The 18,963-nt window shown below is 39.8% G+C and overlaps 2 protein-coding genes across 2 annotated transcripts in view; one reads left to right on the top strand and one right to left on the bottom strand.

Annotated features, from left to right (window-relative positions):
- Positions 1-1,899, bottom strand: part of gal3st3 (galactose-3-O-sulfotransferase 3) — a 31,623-nt gene extending 29,724 nt beyond the window's left edge. The window contains exon 1 of the mRNA XM_044097326.1: positions 1,635-1,899. Within this exon, the coding sequence (XP_043953261.1) occupies positions 1,635-1,640 (6 nt within the window). The 5' untranslated portion in view covers positions 1,641-1,899. The remainder of the gene's footprint in view (positions 1-1,634) is intronic.
- Positions 1,900-11,179: 9,280 nt separating this feature from the next.
- On the top strand, positions 11,180-18,693 carry LOC122820140 (copper chaperone for superoxide dismutase-like). The gene is made up of 8 exons (XM_044097325.1): positions 11,180-11,365; positions 11,584-11,656; positions 12,422-12,559; positions 13,680-13,854; positions 14,259-14,319; positions 15,086-15,163; positions 15,238-15,341; positions 17,820-18,693. The coding sequence occupies exons 1-8, from the start codon at positions 11,231-11,233 to the stop codon at positions 17,977-17,979; spliced, it is 924 nt and encodes a 307-aa protein (XP_043953260.1). The 5' UTR covers positions 11,180-11,230; the 3' UTR covers positions 17,980-18,693.
- Positions 18,694-18,963: the final 270 nt, after the last annotated feature.

Here is an 18,963-nt window from a genome sequence, read left to right as displayed (position 1 = left end):
TTAGTCACATTTAGTTTCTGGATGTGGTTCTAAATAATTGTCTTTAACTGATTGGTTTAATTGGTTGGTCCAATTTATAACTGATTTGTATAACTACATAAATCACAGAACTTGCTGATGTAAGACATTTCAAGCAAACTAATCAAACTTGTTATCCGTTTAGAACTTAAAGATGCAAGTGCCAGTATGTTTTTGTTGTTGATGTTTTTTTTGTTTTGTTTTTTTTTTCAGAAAATATGTCTAGATTGACTAAAACCCAGCTGGATGATAAGCTCTGGTTTTCCAGATGAAGATTTTACAAATTAAAAAGATTTTAAGAAAAAACCCGTTAAATTGGCTTCGTGTTTGTTTGGGCTGATGACATCGCAGGAGGCAGACGAAGAGTTCTGACATTATGTGTTTGAGCTGGATTTGTCCAAACTTTAACTGGTATAAATCCGTTTATAAACCTGCTTGAACTTTTCGTTTTTCCATCTCTCGTGGTCTTTGACACTGAAATGCATATTCAAAAACCACCTTCATGTGCTTTCCTGCTGACAAATTTTTTTTTCTTCAATGCAAGCAGCATTCTCATAGACGGCTAGTTTGTTTTGCTGCATCCTCACATAAAGACCACTGAAGGGCGGATTTGATAAAAAAAAAAGAAGCCAACATAAAGAGAAAGAAACAAAAAATAATAAATAAACCTGTTATCAGCTTCCTTTTACCTCATGTGATGTCACCAGACAAATGTGCTTGAGTGGGAGCATGTTTGTGGGAATTAAGAATTTATCACAATTAAACAATTTACAACAAACAGCAAAAGAAATTTAAAAAAAAGGTCAATAACATGCTATTCTATAGTAGCTGTAGGCTACCTGATTTTTACGGAACTATCTGGGTGCAGACTTTAATTCACTAAGAAGTATAACATCCAGGGCAGTAGATGGAAAAAGTCCAGTCAAGCTACATCTATACATAAAACCCATGAACTAATGGAAAGTTTTCACATATGCGCGGTGGAAAATATTGAACAGTGAGAGCAGGGGGGAGCACGACAATAAACAATTTCTTGTTAATTGTCCTCCGGGTGCAAAGCTGACTTCCACTAATAATTTCTCCTTTTTGCAAGGAGTTCTAGCGGATTTAATTTTTAAACATAGGCGCAGAATGAACAAGACATATCAATCATCATGCCAGTGAAGGAGACCATCACCATCCACCGACTGACGGCGTTCCGTGTACAACACAGAGAGTTACAGGACGAAATAAACATTCAAATTCCCCTCCGGAGGTCTCACTCCACCAAATCTGGGACACGCCAAATTGGGATTATTCTTTAGGGTAAAAATCACTCCGCCGCCGCCAATCTCAGGCAAATGACACACATGTCCTCTGGAGGGGAGGAGAGGAGAGTGTCAGCTCGGATCCACGAATCCGCTCTTATTCAAACTGCACTCAAACGAGTGTCCCGTTTAAAAACAAAACAAAACAAAACAAAGAAATAAATAACAAAAACGAAGCAACACCTCTGAATGACCCCCGTCGCGTGTCCCATCGGACCCTTCATCTACATCACGTTAAGACCCGTTACTACAGCAGCCATGGAGGGCAGAGATGCTGTCATTACACAATGGGAGAGAACCGTTACCCACCTTCATCCCGCGGCGGCGTTCACATATAACGGCCGTGTGGCGGTGATTCCTCCCGCCGGTGTTGGACGTCCCTGCCCGCTCCTCTGCTGTGCTCTGTCTCCGGCTGGCTTTACACGGCAGGGAAGCCTCCGGTGCTCCCCCGGAGTGTGTCCGGGCTCTGGGTATTGTTCGGCTCTGACTCCTCGTAGCGGTTGCCTCCCTCTGACTGGTGTGTGTGTGTGTGTGTGTGTGGGTGTGTGTGTGCGTGTGTGTGCGTGTGTGTGGATGTCCCTCCGTCGTAAAGTAGCCAATGCGCGCGCGCTGATGCTTGTGACGCATAGTAGCGTTCAGTTGGCACGCGCGCTTACACGTTCATAATAAAACAGAGGCAGAAAAAGCGCATTAATACGTGAGGGAAAGCGAGGGAATGCTAATCTAGTCGGAGGAATAAAGTGTTAAAACCAAGCTGAAGTAAAAAAAAAAAAAAGAGCTCAAATCGCTATTCAGGTTATAATTAAAGGATGTTTATTAAAAATATGGCCCAGGGCGACTCGTATTATTATTACGGTATTACTTTATTATCATTCCATGTTTTGAATATCTGGCTGTGTGATTGAAAATAGTACCCTTGGTTTGTGTGTAGTGGAGTGAATTTTCGTTTGTTTATTTGTCTAGTTCTTTCATGTTTAAAGAACAAACAACCATGCACAGACACACCCACTGGATATCATACCCAAAAATTGTATTCAATAGTAAGCCCGTACTTCAATGTATTTTTATCCCTTTAAAACTTTACTTAAGGAAGAGTATAAAGATGAATAATTACAAAATAGTACAGTTAGGCAGAATAAACACCTTTTCTCAACATAAAGTTACTTAATCAAGAGTTAAAGTGGTGTATATATCAGATATTGTATGTCAGTAGATATTGTACTTCCAGTGACAATATCTACTGTTTACTGTGTATTCACTTGACCTCCACAAAGCAGGCTCAGCAGATAGAAAGTAACATTAACATTTACCACACAGCTTGTGTACAAACCAGACATCTCACTTTAACATAAACGGCAGATGTGTTTCTGCAGCATTTTTTTTGGTTAAAACATCCATCCATCATCTCACATGCTTGTCCCTAGTGAAGTTAGGGGGGTTTTGTTCCTATCTTCAGCAGTCAACGAGCAAGAGGGGGGGTACACCAGACAGGTCGCCAGTCCATTGCAGGGCAACACAGAGGACAGGATAAAGAATCATACACACACAAATCAACACCTAAGGAGAATTTAGAGAGACCAAAGTTTTACTTTTTTTGGATTTTTAAAGAGTCATATGCCATATCTGATTCAGTTTAAGGAAATGCTAATTGAAAGACTTTACGTGTGCCCCATTTGTCATCACAAAAAGCTCTTTGAGGTCAGTTTTCTTCAAAATAGTGCCGGTCTTTCAATCAGTTTTGCCTCCTTTCTCTGCACTGAAAACTGTCTGGTGTGAACATACATAAGGACAGAGAGATATTTAGGAAATGATATGTGAGTGATTCCTGGCAACGCTTGTTGCTGTAGTTAATCTCTGGAGGTTGAGCAGACAGGAAATGCTGCATTATTGCACAGATATTATATTTGGTTCAGAGGAGCTGGAGGACCTTGTTGCCCCTCTGGTGCAGGCAGTTAAAGGATTTTCTCTGCAAAGACAAAAACTCTGATTTTAAATCTCATCCTGCCTAAACAACATGGCTTATTCCTGCACGTGTTGTACTTGTACTAACTTGGATCGTAAAACACTTATAATACTTGACAAATCTTCTCGGGCACCAATCACTGCCGCTTGGAGATACATTTATATACAACATGAGTTCAAATACTTATACTAATGCATCAGTACGTGAGCCGATCGGCTGTCAGTTGTGTGTGAACAAAAAATGTTAAGATCTACGAGAATCCCGGAGCTGCAAAACGTGTAACAAGACATTTCATTTAACCCAACACTAAAATAGACGATAAACTCCAGATTAAAGCTCAAAACACGTCAACAATTCAATCAAAGCATTTCTGAAAAAATGTAGGACAGTGTTCTGTGTGTGTGCGTGCGCGTGTGTGTGTGTGTGTTTCTGAAGTATTTTTCTGGCAGGGCTTTGGGAATGATCCCAGGAAAGCGGTAGGATCATACATTCTGCATGCCGCCCTTGTTTTCACAGCATACACAATAAATATTAGAAATACTGTTTATTAGAAGCCAGAGACTCTGTCGTAAACTAACGATTTAATATTCAGCTAAGAAAGTCTTTAGGTCTACTCGCATGTTCTCTGAAGAGTAGAGAAGTGAAAGCAGAAGCTTGTTTAAATGTGCAGATGAATATTTAAATTTGAAGCAAAATGGGGTGTTTTGTAATTCACAAGCCCTGAAGGCAAAGCTGAGAATGAGGCCTCCATGCATTATTCGAACCCTTTGTGTAGTAAAAGACTGCTTGGGATAGATGAAGATAGCCAACCAACCAAGCACCAACCCTTTTCTTACCCCATTACTCTTAGCCTCGTAACTGAGAAAAATGGCTGTACGTATGCAGGTTTAAATATGTAGGTGGATTAAAAGGTTTGTCTGATACTTAAAACAAATACAGATTTTTTTTCACATTTTATTTCGTTACAGTTAAAAGCATATACTGTATTTAATTGGGATTTTAATAGGATGCACAAATGTGAAAATTTGAGCCGATATCAATATTGCTGTGATAGTCAATAATTAATACTTACCGATGGCTTATTTCTCTAGACTTTCAACACCACAAAAAAACGACCACACAACTGATGTTGCTTCTCTGTTTTTGTTAAATGCACCCAAATCCAATACAGCGATTGTTCAAGGTTCACCTTCCAGCTTAAAAAAACAACCCTAAACACACAGGCAGAGCTCCTATGAAATGGGTTTCGTCAAACTATATTCATTTGGTTATGCAAAACCTAAATTCAATTGAGAATCTGTGGCATGAAGTATTTAAGCACTTCATTCTCAGACACTCCTTGCCGGTTCCTCTTGTCCACTCCTGTTACTTCCCGTCATCCACTGTTCTCCTGGTTCTCATTGTTGTTTTTTTTATAGTGTTGGATTATTTTGTTTCACCATGGCTCTCTGTGATTTTTGTAAGTTCTGTTGAACATTTTTAACGTTAAAACTACAACTTGTCATGAAATTGGTGGTGTGGTGGTGAGGTAGACGCAGCTGACCCAGGTAAAGTGGATGAAACTGCTAGGGCTCGACACCGGTAGCAACTAATTATACGAGTGAACAACAACTCACTGCGACAACATATGACGTGAAGAGACGTTAGGACCCGACAAAGACACAAAGACACAGGTGACACTAAATACACAGAGGGCAACCAGGGAACGAGACATACCTGGGAACTAATCAAGGGGAGACAGGACAACACAGAGACTCAGACACACAGGAAACTCAGAATACACACACAGAGAAACACGGAACATGACACAACTTAGTTGAATATCAAGAAAAATGTGGGGGAAAAAATCAGTTTATATATGCAAAGCAGGTAGATTAAAAACAAAAGTTCAATCAACTATTCACTGACGAGGTTGAAGACAAATGTAACACCAGGGTTTCCCCCAGTGTATTATAAGCCTGGCGGGTCACCAGGCTTTACTTGTGCCCCCACCAGGCTAAATATTGTTTATTTATTTAAGTCTTTTTAAAATATTAGCATTTTTTCAGACTTTATAGATGGTGTTCAGGTATTAATCTTCTAATCTTTCTATAATACATGATTATCAAGTGATATTTTCAAATCACTTGAGATAACTCATGGCTGGGTCTTACTAACCGGTAGTTAATAAGCCCCAACCACTGGGCTTATTACCTTTTCAGGGGAAAACGTTGTGACACTTTCTTTTTTCTTCCCATGAACAATTGTGTGACTTTGCATTGATCTAGTTCGCAAAACCCCAATAAAACATATGGAAGATTGTGGCCGTGGCAAAATCTAAAAATCAATATCAGATCCATGTTTTTTTGTTGTTTGTTTTGCTTTTTTTACTTTTTCTGCAGAGTTTTTAAAAATACCTGCATTGTTTTTTAAAATTGCATCCAATAAGTATCCCACAGGTCTATAGAACATGCGGTACAAATTTACTCTCCCTCTTAATGCCTTCCTTCCTAGTAGTCCTGCAGAGATTGAACCCTGGAAGATAATTTCATTTCATTATGCTTTCTTTCACTCAGTGCTTTTATTTTTTTTTACCCTGATGAACATTTTTAAAACTACCAGGTATAGTTTGGTTCCTCTAGTGCCCTGCTGATGTGCAAACATGCCAGAAAGATTGAGGAATGATGTGTGCTGCAAAGATTTATTGAGCTGTTGTGTTTGGAGCTGCGTGCCGGTGCTGCAGCGTTATTGGCTCCTCTGGATGGGTTATTATTCTTGGGAAGAACATTAGTCTTTTATGAGACTGCACTGTCTTTTCTTCCTATTGATCCACTTTGTGATGAAGTGTAGAGTTTGCCCACTGCTTGTTAAACACCCTGCTACTATTACCATACTACACTTAGGATTTTTTCAGGTTGTTTGTTGGTCAGCAATAATGCATGACACCTCTTGAATGGGCCGGTTTTTGATCAAATGGAGGATTTATTATCTGATTTGATGAAAGAGATTTATGATCGACAAGACCAGGCAATATATTACAATATTGGGTTGCATGAGACTGGACTGTGAAGGCGTGTCAAACTTATTTTCATTTTGGGCCATTTCAAGATAATAAATGTCCTCCAAGATCCATTAACAAGCCTTAGAAATATGAATAGACACTCGATGAGAACTTCTTAACGACCCTGTTTTCCTCTGGTCAAAAACAGTGCCATTCTGGAATCGTTTTTCGTGTGTGCTCTGTAATAGATCTCAAACTACTAAGGCAGGAAGCAATTCCAAGTGCCATTTTTGTCATGGTGAGTGTGTTAGAGGACAAACCAAAATGCAGAGAGGAGTTGGGAGCATGGCTCATGTTGTAGTTTTGACATAAAAAATGATGAGTTAAATTTAAAAAAATCACAGAGAGCCAGGGTGGAGTTTCAGAAAGAGCAGGAATTTTTAAAGGGACAGATGTCCAATTTAAAGACGTTAAAGTACAAAATAAAATTTTTTTGAACTCATATTTAAGATTTTTATATGTGTAGCATTTTTATAACAACTGACGTTAACGTAGTTACTTGATTATCAGGCTGCCAGATATCTGTTTTTTGACTAGTTTTAAAGGAGCGCATTGGTTGTTTTGACGTCACTCATGATGGCGGAGTTCTGAAGAGCGTGACGTCAGGTGTAAAGAGTCAATAAAGTGCAAAGATATAAAGTATTAGGTTTATAAAAAGGTTTCTAAATGAAGATTGTCTGAAATTTGCAAATTTAACTTTTTCTTTTTTCTCATGAAAAGTATGAGAAAACAAAATCCATCTCTGGCTACAACACAGAAATATTAAATAGGCTGCTGATTTAAATGGGATGCTCCCAGAGAGAGCAGGCGGACAACACTCCTTCTCTCCCAAGTACTTGATTAACTCTGGGTGTGCTTTAGCATAAGTATGATCTATTAGGTTTGATTATTTGAGCCGTCGGCTTGGGCTTTGTGGGTCTCAGCACACGGCTCTCCTCCGTGAAGGGAGCCGCGTCTTTCTCGCTCTAAAGATAAAGTGTGCTCAGCTTTGCTTCTCCGCTGGGTGACAGAAACAGGAGTTGCGACGTTCTCCCTGAGCATTTAAGACGGGTTTACAGCAAACCCCAGGTCAGCTCTGCTGCTCCGTCGCAGCAGAGGTTGGAATATAGTGGCTCGTTTATTGGTACAGATAAAACCTCCTCTGTTCTGAGCACATCTGTCATCGCAGCCTGTCAGCACTTCTCGACTTGTCCCCCAATATACACACACACACGCGCGCGCTCACACTACTCATTATCAACTTCTATTTTTTTCCCTTCCTCATTTATGTTCTTTTTTCCCCACTTCCTCCATCCACCCCAACTCAAATTTTGTCCCCAACCCACCCGAATATCTTCCCTTTTTCTCCTCTTTCGTTCCCTCTTTGTCTCCCTTCTTGGAGCTAAGTGCAGCGATTAGGTTTCACTTTCCAGCATTTTTTGTGAGCGTGAGTGGGAATGTGTGCCTTTGCAGGTAGAAAGCCCTTCCCTGTCCCCTTAGAACAGGGATCAGTGTAGACTATCTAGTGGAGGACAGAAGTTTTTGTTCATTTCCTATTTGCTGAATAGAGTGAGAGTGAAATGTAGCTCTTGTGCGTTTTGCGCCTGTCCCACGGCAAGCTCGGGCCTCTCGCAGCCCGTAGTCATGTTACTCAGGATGGGAGGTCAAGGGTCAAAGCCAATGAGCCATCAGATACAGAGGAGGCTGTGTTCTGACTGAGCAGCTGCTGCACGTACCTCAGTGTAAAACATCCGCCTCTAGGTGGTGTTTTGATGTAGTGGCATTCCTGCGCTGACGTAAACGCCGCGTGACAAAAACCCTGTTATAAAACAGTTTGATTGAAATGGGATTGAAATGTTTTAATCTGCAGATCAATCTAATGATTGCGTGCATTATGAGATGAGACTGCGGGACACTCCGTAAAGCATTCTTCACTACTCTGCGTATATCTGCCCCTCTCAATCTCACTTCCTGAGTGGCTTAACCCACTGTGCTTTCAGCAGTTGTATGAAATGATTTCTCCCCTTTAAAGTCTACTTCTGTTTGTTTGTTTTTGTCACACCTAATTGTTTCAGATGGTCAAACCAATTTTAATGTTAGATGACGGTAACTGAAACAATCAAGAAATTGATCCGAAGGTAAGTGACTAAATCCAATGGCTGATTGTGCCACCTTTCGAGTCGAGTATTCCCATCAGCTGCCAGTCGTCACTGCCAAAGCTGGCATCCTCTAAATTCAGCCACATTGCAAGATTTTCAAGCAACTTAATCACATGTAAGTCTAGACTTTGACTTGGCCACTCCTTTGACTTGTCCAGATGCAGAATTGCTGGTCTAATCCCCATCACTTTGCTTCTGATAGGCTTAAGATCTCAAACTGAATTGTTGGACTTTCTCTTTCACAATTTTCCGGTAGAGAGCAGAATACATATTTCCATTAATTACACCAAGTCACCACAACCCCAAGTAAAGCATGACCGCTTGGATGAGTTGGTGTTGCCCTGTTGGAGGCAGAAGGAAAAGCGAAAGCGCTCTGAACTTTGAGAATGCAGTTTAAAAATGTTCTTACTATCAATGTGCATGGCAAGAAAAAGTAATAGCTGGTAAGCTTAGTAAAGCTGTACTGCTCTGGAAACTCTGGAGCACATTTATAGTAGCCTGACTACAAAGATTAAACTTTAAAAGTCTACTTGTTTTGCCAAAAGCAATTTGTTTCTTGTTTTTTTGCGACAAATTAAATAGTCGTTTCAAAACAGGAGAACATTATGTACTCACTCACCTTCTTCATTTTCTGCTGCTGAAATATAATATCCTTACATGTTACTTCAAATGAACTAACGTCAATGTTGTGACTTCACAATTCACCTAAAAGTTTACTGAATTAGTGAGACTTTGATCAAAATCGAGTCGTATCCACTCATCTTTTTCATTTATGTACAATGTTAAAAAATTATAATATACAATATATGCCAATACAATTTCCACCAGCTGCTTAAAAAAATCTAAAATGTTAAGAATTGATCAACTTTCTGTAATACTGTTTGTTTGAAAGTTGTTTGACTTTTTTTTTTTTTTTTTTTGCATTAATGTAAAGTTCTCCTTGTGTCTTCTGGTTGTGTTGGGTGTTTTGGGTTTAATTCGAGGTTCCAGTCAATATGTTATAGTGCTTCCTGTCCTGGATTGTAAGTGATTTTCCACTGAACTTCCTACCCCTGCAGTGTTTTTGTTTACTTTCCATAAATTCTATTTATCTTGTGTATTAGCAGTTTCCTGTCCACTTAGTCCGGTTTTGGGATTGGTTTCTCCGACCTTGGAGAACGTATCTCACAGGGGAGATGTGAGATGCCTTTACTGTTTCTCTGTGCCTCCATGTGGAGCAACCAATAGCACAGACTTGTCTAAAGAAATAGACCAAAAGTGCTCTGTACGGTATCATTGAGTGTGATGGCAGAATATCTATTAAATCAGTAGAGATTTTAAGATGCGGCTCCGTTTCACTGTGAATTCCTTTAATTAAGTGAATGACGGTATCGGAGGCATTCCTTTTGAAGATTAAAAAAACTGTTCTGCACGGATCCAAAGGCATCTTTGATATTTCCAGCCGTGTGATGAAAGGAATGCAAACTAGTAACACTTTTCAGCTGACAGAAACTCAAAGTATGCAGCAATGGATGGGTTTTGTTTATATTCTGATCAGCTGCAAAATATTCACTTCCTGCTTTTATCAATGCTGCAAGACTAGAAATACAGGATTGGATTGATCTGTATCTTTATTTGTTTGCCCTTAGAGAAATATCTGCTGACATTTTCTTTGTTCTTCCACGAGTGATGCATTTCTTCCCTTTTTATATAAAACATTCTCTTTGAAATAATCATGAAGTGCATCTATTCTCCTTTCAGTAGAACATATATTATTCTATCGATAAAATCAGGAAGGCAAGCCAGGCCCCAGAAGATCTGAAGAAGTAGAAAACAAAAATCAGTGACAGATTATATATTGCTCCATTGCTTATGATTATGATTTATTTAATAAAACCCGTGTTAAATACATATCCAGTGATACCTTATTTTTAAGTGAATTCAAAATGGAAATATCAGCTAGTTGCTGTTAATTAAATACAATTTTAACTGATAATCAGCTAATCTGCTCATTTATTTTAAACCGTTTTAAACCGTTATCTCATAAAGGTTACTGTTATTATAAAGACATGGTTTATTTTGGGGTTTCTCTTTTCTATTTTTGTCTTTTTTTTGAAGATGCTATGAAAGAAAGTCACCAGTAATAACCTCAAAGAAGAAACTTTTATCACATATTAGCCTCTTCTTATTTTTAGAAGAATAAATAGGTTGTCTGGAGGTTTTGCAAGGGCTTTGAAACTATTTCTTTGTTTTTTGCACAATTGTCTATTCTGCAGAACTACGGTAAGTATTAGGACTAACTAACTCTAAGGCTAAAAAGTCATCAGAAATGACCTTTCAGAAGGTATTCTTGTATGTTTATGAAAAATGCTATGTTTTCTTTTTGCTTAAGTATTAATTTCTGACACAAAACCTGTTCTCTTTCTTGAAAATGTGAGTGTGGAACCTTCGTGCATCTGAAAACGGTTCCCAAAGGTTCGCAAACCTTTATAGAGGTTTTCCTATATTGGAAACTCATGACATCACCGTCTGGGTTTTTCCATCTTGTTTAAGTGTTATCATTTTGATTCTTAAGGAACTAGTAAAAATAATCTCTCTTCAATTATTAGGGAAATTGATAACACTAACGGACACAAAATAGGTTTAGTCCGACTTAATGTAAGACAGGAATGTGGAAAACCGCGGTATTTCTGTGCAGTGTCCGTAAACATCTCATGTTTGCAGTAACACCGAATCGACGCCTGGTGGAAGCAACGTGCGCGGACGTCTCTCTGACGTCACAAACATGGCGGCGCCCGTTAGCTTGGCCGGCAGGGTCATTTCCGTTTCCAGAAAACTCTGCCTTTTTCTGACTAATTCAGTGTTTTTCGCTCAGACGGGGACAGTGGTCCACAACATGGATACGGAAAGACCAGCCAAGGTTCGACAGCGATGCTCATCACTCTTTTGCTTCGTCTTCTGTTGTTTCGTAACATTTATCACTTGAAAAACAAAAACGTGCCTTTGTTTATAATACGCAGCCGAGGTGAACCTTCTTCATTTTGGTGCCGTTGTGTTGCTCAGCTGCAGTATCACCGTCATGCTCACACAGCCGCTGATACAGATAAAAATGTCTGTTGTTACGTTTCTCCTCCACAGCTGGAGTTTGCCGTTCAGATGACATGTGGAAGCTGTGCGGAGAAAGTTAGAGCTGCTCTGGAGGGTAAACCAGGTCAGGAAGCTCAAAGTGTGAAACTTACTGCTGATTTCTTTTAAATCCTGTTTGTAAATTGAAATTCTATTATTTCCATCACCTCCGGTGTTTGTGACTGTTGGCTTTTTGTGCCTACCAAAGAAAAATTCCTCAAAGAAAAAGTAAAAAAAAAAAAAAAAAAATCCAAGTGATCTAAATATTTTTTTTTTTTTGCATGCTGACTAAAAAACATAAGAGATTAAGCAAAAATTCTGGGATAATTTCTGTTCTTGAATTCACATTGAAAGTGAAAATTAGTGACCCCAAATTACCAAAAGGAAAAAAAAATAAATAATTTTAGCCTTTTTACTAAAATTAATTTTGTGTTTTTATTCTGTGGTGGTTAAAATAAATGTCTGCTAATCGACATTTAACAATCCATTTACTGAGCCAAAAGTTCATCTTTTGGCTCACAGGAATGGAGGAGAAAATTATATATAATTTGAATATTTTATCATTGAAAATTCTTAGAACTACATCCCTCAACAGCAACTAAAAAGCATTTTTTTTTTAAAAAATGAGCTAACTAACCATTAGCACAATCGCTATTTAAGCAGCTGGAATTCAGATTGCAGCCAAAATTGTTACTGTGTTCCTTGACAGGTTTTAGCTGTAAGACATGCTGTCCAATGTGTATAGACGGCATTTAATGACAGCAGGAATCAATTTAAATGACTGAATATATTGCAAACATGTAGCAGTTGTTATAACTTTTTGATGGATGGAGTGTTGTGTGTTTTGCAGGAGTAAAGTCAGTCAGCATCGATCTCAGTAAAGAGGAGGTGCTGGTTGAGACTGCGCTCACCAGCACAGAGGTTCAGTCTCTCATTGAGAGTACGGGGCGCCGGGCCGTGCTGAAGGGCATTGGTGGATCAGAGCAAGGTGAGAACGACAGAGGAGGAAAAAAAAAATATATATATATCTGATGCCTCTGGGGGGGAAAGAAAGAAAAAAACTGCCACAAATGTCCACAGAGGTGGTCTAGCTAAATAATTTAACTGAAGTGCCAGTATGTCAATATCCACCTAAGTTCTTGTCTGCTGTGTATTTTTCAAACAATTCCAGGAGTTTTGATACTGTGAGTTCAAAACACTGTAGTTCTGCCAGCATCCAGACTGAAAGGAAATGTGAAAATAATTCTATTGTCCAAACTATAATAGTGATGCACGATAAACATGCAACAGCATTGGTGTCGGTGGAGCAGCGGTTCAGTCAGGATTACGAAGCTCCAAAAGCCCAACAGCAGAAAAAAGTAAAGACTTGCAGCAGCGATAAGGTCTGGACTTTGATCTCACCGCAGCTCTTTTGATTGTTGGTGTTTTATTGTACCCACATCTTATCAGCTCCTTTATTTTTACTCTAACTTCTGATCCAGTGGGAAGTGTTAGTACACTCCTCTCCTGCAGTGCATTTGGAATTGATTTTGCTTTTATCTGTGAACTGCAGAGAAAAATTCTGGCTGCTTTGTCACATGCTGACATGACGTCTACGGTCTCAGTGGCATTTTTAAGCCTTGCTTAAAAACTGGATGTAGCTTGTATTTGACTCAAGTTATTTTCCACTGTATATGTTGGTGGTTAATAGTGCAGACATCTGTGCTGTAATTTGTGACAAATCTCTTAAAAATGAATTATTATTATTATTATTGTTACAACTTATTTTAAAGGCAGGTTAGCAGATTATTTTAGTAGCTCTGGCTTCCAGTAAGGACCGTGCTTAAGATAAAAGTAGACCTGGATCTGACTTTCCATCCTCTTTGACTGGACGGCTAAAGAAGTTGGTAGACAAATGATTTCTAAACGATGACTCACAGATAACAGCAAAGGGAAAAACATTTTGAAAAAACACGTTTTCCCACTGCAAGTCTGAGCTGTTATAGAAATGTGAAGTATTTAAACTCAAGTGGCTCCGTTTAAAAGAGAAAAAAATCGAAATAAATCAGCTAGGACAACTCTTACAATGCGCGTGTGTGTGGGTGTGTGTGTGTGTGTGTTTTTAACAGATCTGGGTGCAGCCGTGGCCATGCTGTCTGGATCTGGATCGATTCAGGGCGTGGTGCGTTTCTTGCAGCTGTCCGAAGAAGACTGCCTGATCGACGGGACCATCGACGGCCTGGAGCCGGGGCCCCACGGTCTGCACGTTCACACGCTGGGGGACCTCACACAGGACTGCCTCAGGTGGGAGCGCCGGCTCATTGATCAAGGAAATTAAAAACCGAGCCCCCAGGCGAAGTTTCACAGCTCTCTGCGCCAAGTTGAGATTTGAGTTGCAAACAAGACTCTGAGACGTTTTGTGAAGTTATTCTGTGGTATAATGCATCTGCAGTACATTAACCGTCAGATCCACGCAGTGATGTCTTGTACGGGGGTAATCTCTTGTTCCCGCAGTTTGTCCCAGGTTATTTGTTTACAAATAAAAAAAAATGTTGTGGAAATGAATAAAAAGATTGGTGACATATCCAATTTTCTCTTTTTTTTTCTTCCTCAAAACAAATTATGCAAGCCTCCACCAGGGGTTTTACGGCATATAAGCCATTTTATTCTCCTCATCCGATTAAACTGAGTTTGTCCTTCCTCTGCAGCTGTGGCGAGCACTACAACCCATTTGGAAAACAGCATGGAGGTCCGGGGGATTCTGAAAGGGTACAATCAGTTTGTCAGCTTTTTTTTTTTTTCCCTGTTCTACTTATTTATTTATTTTTCCTCCCAAGCTTCCTAAACGGACTCGCCGTGTAATCCTGCCCTTTAATAAGTGGATTCGGTGACGTGCTTCACGTCCACCTGGGGCAGAGCGGGTCCAAATGAAGTTCTCAAACAATAATAGGAAAACAGTACCCAACTATTGATTGGATCCTTCCTGGAACACAGAAAATGCGGTGTGGTTTCCTCAAACTGCTGTTCTGTTGTAAGATTGTGAATTCAGCAACGTGAGGAAGATTCTGGCTTCATTCCGCATCTTTGCTTTAGCGCTTCGTCTTAAATGTGCATTACGCTGCGGAGAAAAGGTTTGTTTGTGCATTTTTGTGAAAACAATAAATGCTTGCGATTAACAAACTTTGACATCAGACAATGATAGCCTGAGTAAATGCATCACGTTTTCAAGTGAGGGTTTCGTTTATTAAGGAGTAAAGCGATCTAAAACAACCTGGCCCTACGTAGGAACTAACTGACCTTCTTTGTAAAATCAGAAATCAACTAATTTGGGAAACATTTTTATTCTATTTCACAAACTATTTTCCACCAGAACCACAGCTTTTTATATTTACTCAGGTTTATTTACCTTTTACTTGTATTAAAACTTCCGACGAAAAAAAAAAAAATTCTTCACTTTCTTGCAGCACTGCATTATATTTCTACAGATGATTTCCATCTGTTTAAATCTTCTCGCACACTCTGCGTGTTTTTGCAGCACGTAGGTGATTTGGGGAACGTCGTGGCCGGACCAGATGGCCGAGCTTCGTTTAGATTGGAGGACAGACAGCTGAAGGTAACTCAGGAGCAAACGTGACATATTTGGCAACGGCAGCACATGGAGCTAATCGGCTCCCGTTTGTCCTGCAGGTGTGGGACGTGATTGGTCGAGCTCTGGTGGTGGACTCCGGGGAAGACGACCTGGGTCGAGGCGGTCATCCTCTCTCCAAGCTGACCGGAAACTCTGGCGATAGGTTCGTACTTTGAAGGTCAGACTGACGTGTAAAACGTTTGAAGAGGTGGGCGGTGTAGCAGAAATATTTTCATTTGTTGCCTATTCATCAACCAAACAAGGAACAATACTGACCTGCTCTGCTTAAAGGTGCTTTATTGTTTTTACTGGATTTTTGGAAACTTTATTTTCGGTGTAATTGAAGTCGTTTTTTTTCTGGAAGCCGTCATCATCTGCGATTTAATGCTGACCATGTGTTGGCAGTAGGAAGGACTTGAATAAAACAGGAAGTGTGGAGGTAACGTTACATAGCACAGATGTTTGAAGAGACATTCAAGCAGTCTAGAATAAGAAGGGTAAATCAATTTGTACGTTGTTAATAGGAAGCTAACAGAAGGACAGATTTTTCTTTTTCTGAAAAGACGTCATACAAGTTTGCAGTTAAAAAGCTAAAGAGGATTCGACAGCGAAGAACAGGCGAGTTCGGTTATTACTGGTCATTTAAGAGGTAAACTTAATGCCAAGATTACAGTAAAGTAAAATCACAGTTCTTATGTCTCAAGGATATTGCTAAAGTAAAGTATCTAATAGGATTAACGCTGTAGGATATTAGGAAAACTATTGCTGTTGCAAAGACAATATAAGTTATGATTAGCCCACATTGGCCTCACTACTATTTTTTTCCCCATCATTGTAATATCCTCATTTTGGTGACTGAAATTCATGAACAAGGCTGGCTTCCCCATCGGGAGGTTTCCCGATGGACCGGTCTGTTTGCAGTTGGACTGGCCGGGGGTTAGAATGTGGGGGTTTTCTTTGTGTTTTGGGGGGTTTTTTTAACTCCGTAAAGCGCGGCACCAGACTGGGTCAGTCTGATAGTTTTGCATGCTCAGGGGAGATATGAGTGGGCCCTCATAATTTGAAAAAGAAAAAAAAGGATGAAAGAGGCGTGGGTTAAAATAGCCAACATGCCAAGAAGCAAGGAGAAAAGATGGGCGGGGCTGAACGGAGAGGGAAAAGTTGGTGCAGGATGAAGTCAAATGCACCAGATGAATGGATATTTTGCGTGGTGGAGGGATCAAGGTCACAAACTACATCAGGTTAGCAAACACCACCTACATCTCTCTAGCATCCCAGGCTTGGCACATAGTGTGTTTTTTTACAAAAGCCTATCAGCAATGTTGACCCATATGTGCATAAATCATGAACCTGCTTAATCAATTAAAACGAGTCCCTGCTGTCCGACCGGAAAAAGGCTCACATTTGTTCATTGCATTCGTTTCATTAGATTTTTTTTTACCAGCTCAAATAAAGTCAGTAAAATGACTTCCTGTGTGGTTTATCGCTTTTCTTAAGTAAAATTTTGAAGTTTATCATTGTTTCTGTTGGGTTGCACATTAGGACAGTGTCAGCTGAGGAAGTGGTAAATGAGGGGCAGGATGACGGATGCGGAGGGACAGGAGGAGGAGATGGGAGAGGAAGTCGGGAAGCAGGAGCCACTAAAATAAAAATAAAAAGTGCCAGGTGCAGATGCGGTGTGTGGGATTGGATTAGATTGGCGTTACGTCCCGCACGATCCTCTTAAAATCAAAGAATTCTGGTCCAAATCAAAACAACCTTAAAAAAATATTGATTTCCCTTCCAGCACATGAATGAAGTTTATCCTGAGTGGATTTTCTGCACACTCACTAACCTGATGATAGAGACTAGTTTTAATCATTTTGTTCATGTCCACAAATGATCTTTGATTACAAACTTGAAAGACTCACTGTGGATAAAACTAACTTTGGCAGATCTGTCAGGAGAAATTTAAGTTTTTTTTGTTTTTTGTTTTTCATGCATCATTTGGTAAAAAGTCTAGGTTTTCACTAAAAGACAGTGAGATGCCACCGTCTATTTTTGTTATCTAGATGAAAATGATGACGTTTTCCTTTTGTTGACAGACTAACTTTATTTTTTTTATTTTCTCATTAAATACATAAACGCACACAGTTTTGATTGTTGGGGGAAAAAAAAACATTCTGCAAATAAAGATCTTTTCGTTTTGAAATCATGGTTCCACCTTCATCTGTTGACCTGCTGATAATTTTGGTGAACATTGCGATGATGACAGACATCGGTTCCGACGTTTACCTGGTTTCGTCTTTCCTCTCTTTGTCACCTGTGCTCCTTTTCTTTTATTTTGCAATGTCTTGGAGTTTTCGCTTCATGACCGATGAAAAGTTGGCGCAGCAGAATAAACTCAATGCTTTTTAAAATATATGCGTATTAAAAGAACCGAATGCCTAAAAACAGTGGGGACATGGATGAGTTTGGGTTGTGACTGGAAGCATTTCTAGTGTAAAAAAACCAGCTCTGATTTGAAAGATTGTGACGTTGTTTTAACAAACAGAGCGACATGGATTTGTAATTATTTATGTTTGACGGTTTATTGCACGTTAATCTGATCTTTTATCTTTCATTCCTGAAACGTTCTCTGTCACCTCTCTGGTGTTCGCAGGCTGGCCTGTGGGATCATCGCCAGATCGGCGGGCCTTTTCCAGAATCCCAAAAAGATTTGCGCGTGCGACGGGGTCACGCTCTGGGAGGAGAGAGACCGGCCGGTTGCCGGGAAAGGTCGGAGCAAGATAAACCCAGAGACGCCGGCGGCACACCTCTGAATCTTCACAAAATCACACCGGCTGGCGTTCGGATGCAGGAATTTGTGTCTGCGGAGACACGGACCGGACAGAGTGATTTTTAAAAGTCTTTAAGTTGCAATAAACGTGTCGATTGCTTCTAACGCACAAAGGCAGGCGTGGCAAGCATTATACTTGTCAGTGTTCCAAAGCTGTTATTTTGTAAAAGGTGGATTAGGAAAACCTCCTAAAGCCTAGAAAAAAAACAAAACATTTTCCTGCAGACCTTCCTTCAGCTCCAGCATTAGATAGATACCTGCATGTTCAGTTGTGAAGCTTCGTTGGGAGTGTTTTGCTAAAGAGATTCGAATCTGGAACACTGACTGCATTTGGAACGAACCCATTTTGCGTCTTAATCTGTTCAGTTTAAATCCGCCAGGGCGATGCGAGTGGCTGGAGTCGGAGATTAAAGGGGCAGCAGGAGGAAGTCTCCAGATTGAAAGGGCAAGAGGGGCTAATTGAGAGAGGAAGGCCTTTAGGGACTGCACGCTCAGCAGTTTTTTCTTTTTTTTTCTTCCAGCGTTCAGTGCGGAGTTTCTTTACTGCCAACATTAGGGCCATAAAACTCAAGTGACATTCCCATTTCTCTTGTCTTGTGACATTTTCTTTGACAAATGAATGTATTATGATAACCAAACTACAACCTGCTTACTGTCGATATATATTTTTACTTGATTAAAAAAATCCATATCAGGACATGATGGTGTGTGATGTGTTGGCTATGTGAGGGCGTGTAAGAAAATTTGACATTGATTTTTATTTTTTCACAAATTGAGCATTTGTCTTGTTCTGCTGACGCCTGAATGGGTTTATTGAATGCCCTCCAAAATGTTAGATTGCTCTCTTTTTTTTTTTTTGATTTTGTTCTCCACTTGTTTCTGTGCTACAGTGTCATCCAAAAATACCAGAAGTATTCATACCCTTTCTCCATGTTTACAAACTAGTTTTGTGGATTGGAAGAAAAAG

The sequence above is a fragment of the Gambusia affinis genome, linkage group LG18 (genome assembly GCF_019740435.1).
Source record: "Gambusia affinis linkage group LG18, SWU_Gaff_1.0, whole genome shotgun sequence".
Lineage (NCBI taxonomy): Eukaryota > Metazoa > Chordata > Actinopteri > Cyprinodontiformes > Poeciliidae > Gambusia > Gambusia affinis.
The sequence above is the reverse complement of the archived record's forward strand: the minus strand, read 5'-3'. Positions and strand labels throughout refer to the sequence as shown.

Bases quoted from the DNA above. Each gene is read 5' to 3' on its own strand.
- LOC122820140 (XM_044097325.1), top strand. From the start codon at position 11,231: ATGGCGGCGCCCGTTAGCTTGGCCGGCAGGGTCATTTCCGTTTCCAGA. The intron at 11,657-12,421 runs GTCAGGAAGCTC...TGTGTTTTGCAG, and splicing joins TGCTCTGGAGGGTAAACCAG to GAGTAAAGTCAGTCAGCATC. The intron at 14,320-15,085 runs GTACAATCAGTT...GTGTTTTTGCAG, and splicing joins GTCCGGGGGATTCTGAAAGG to CACGTAGGTGATTTGGGGAA.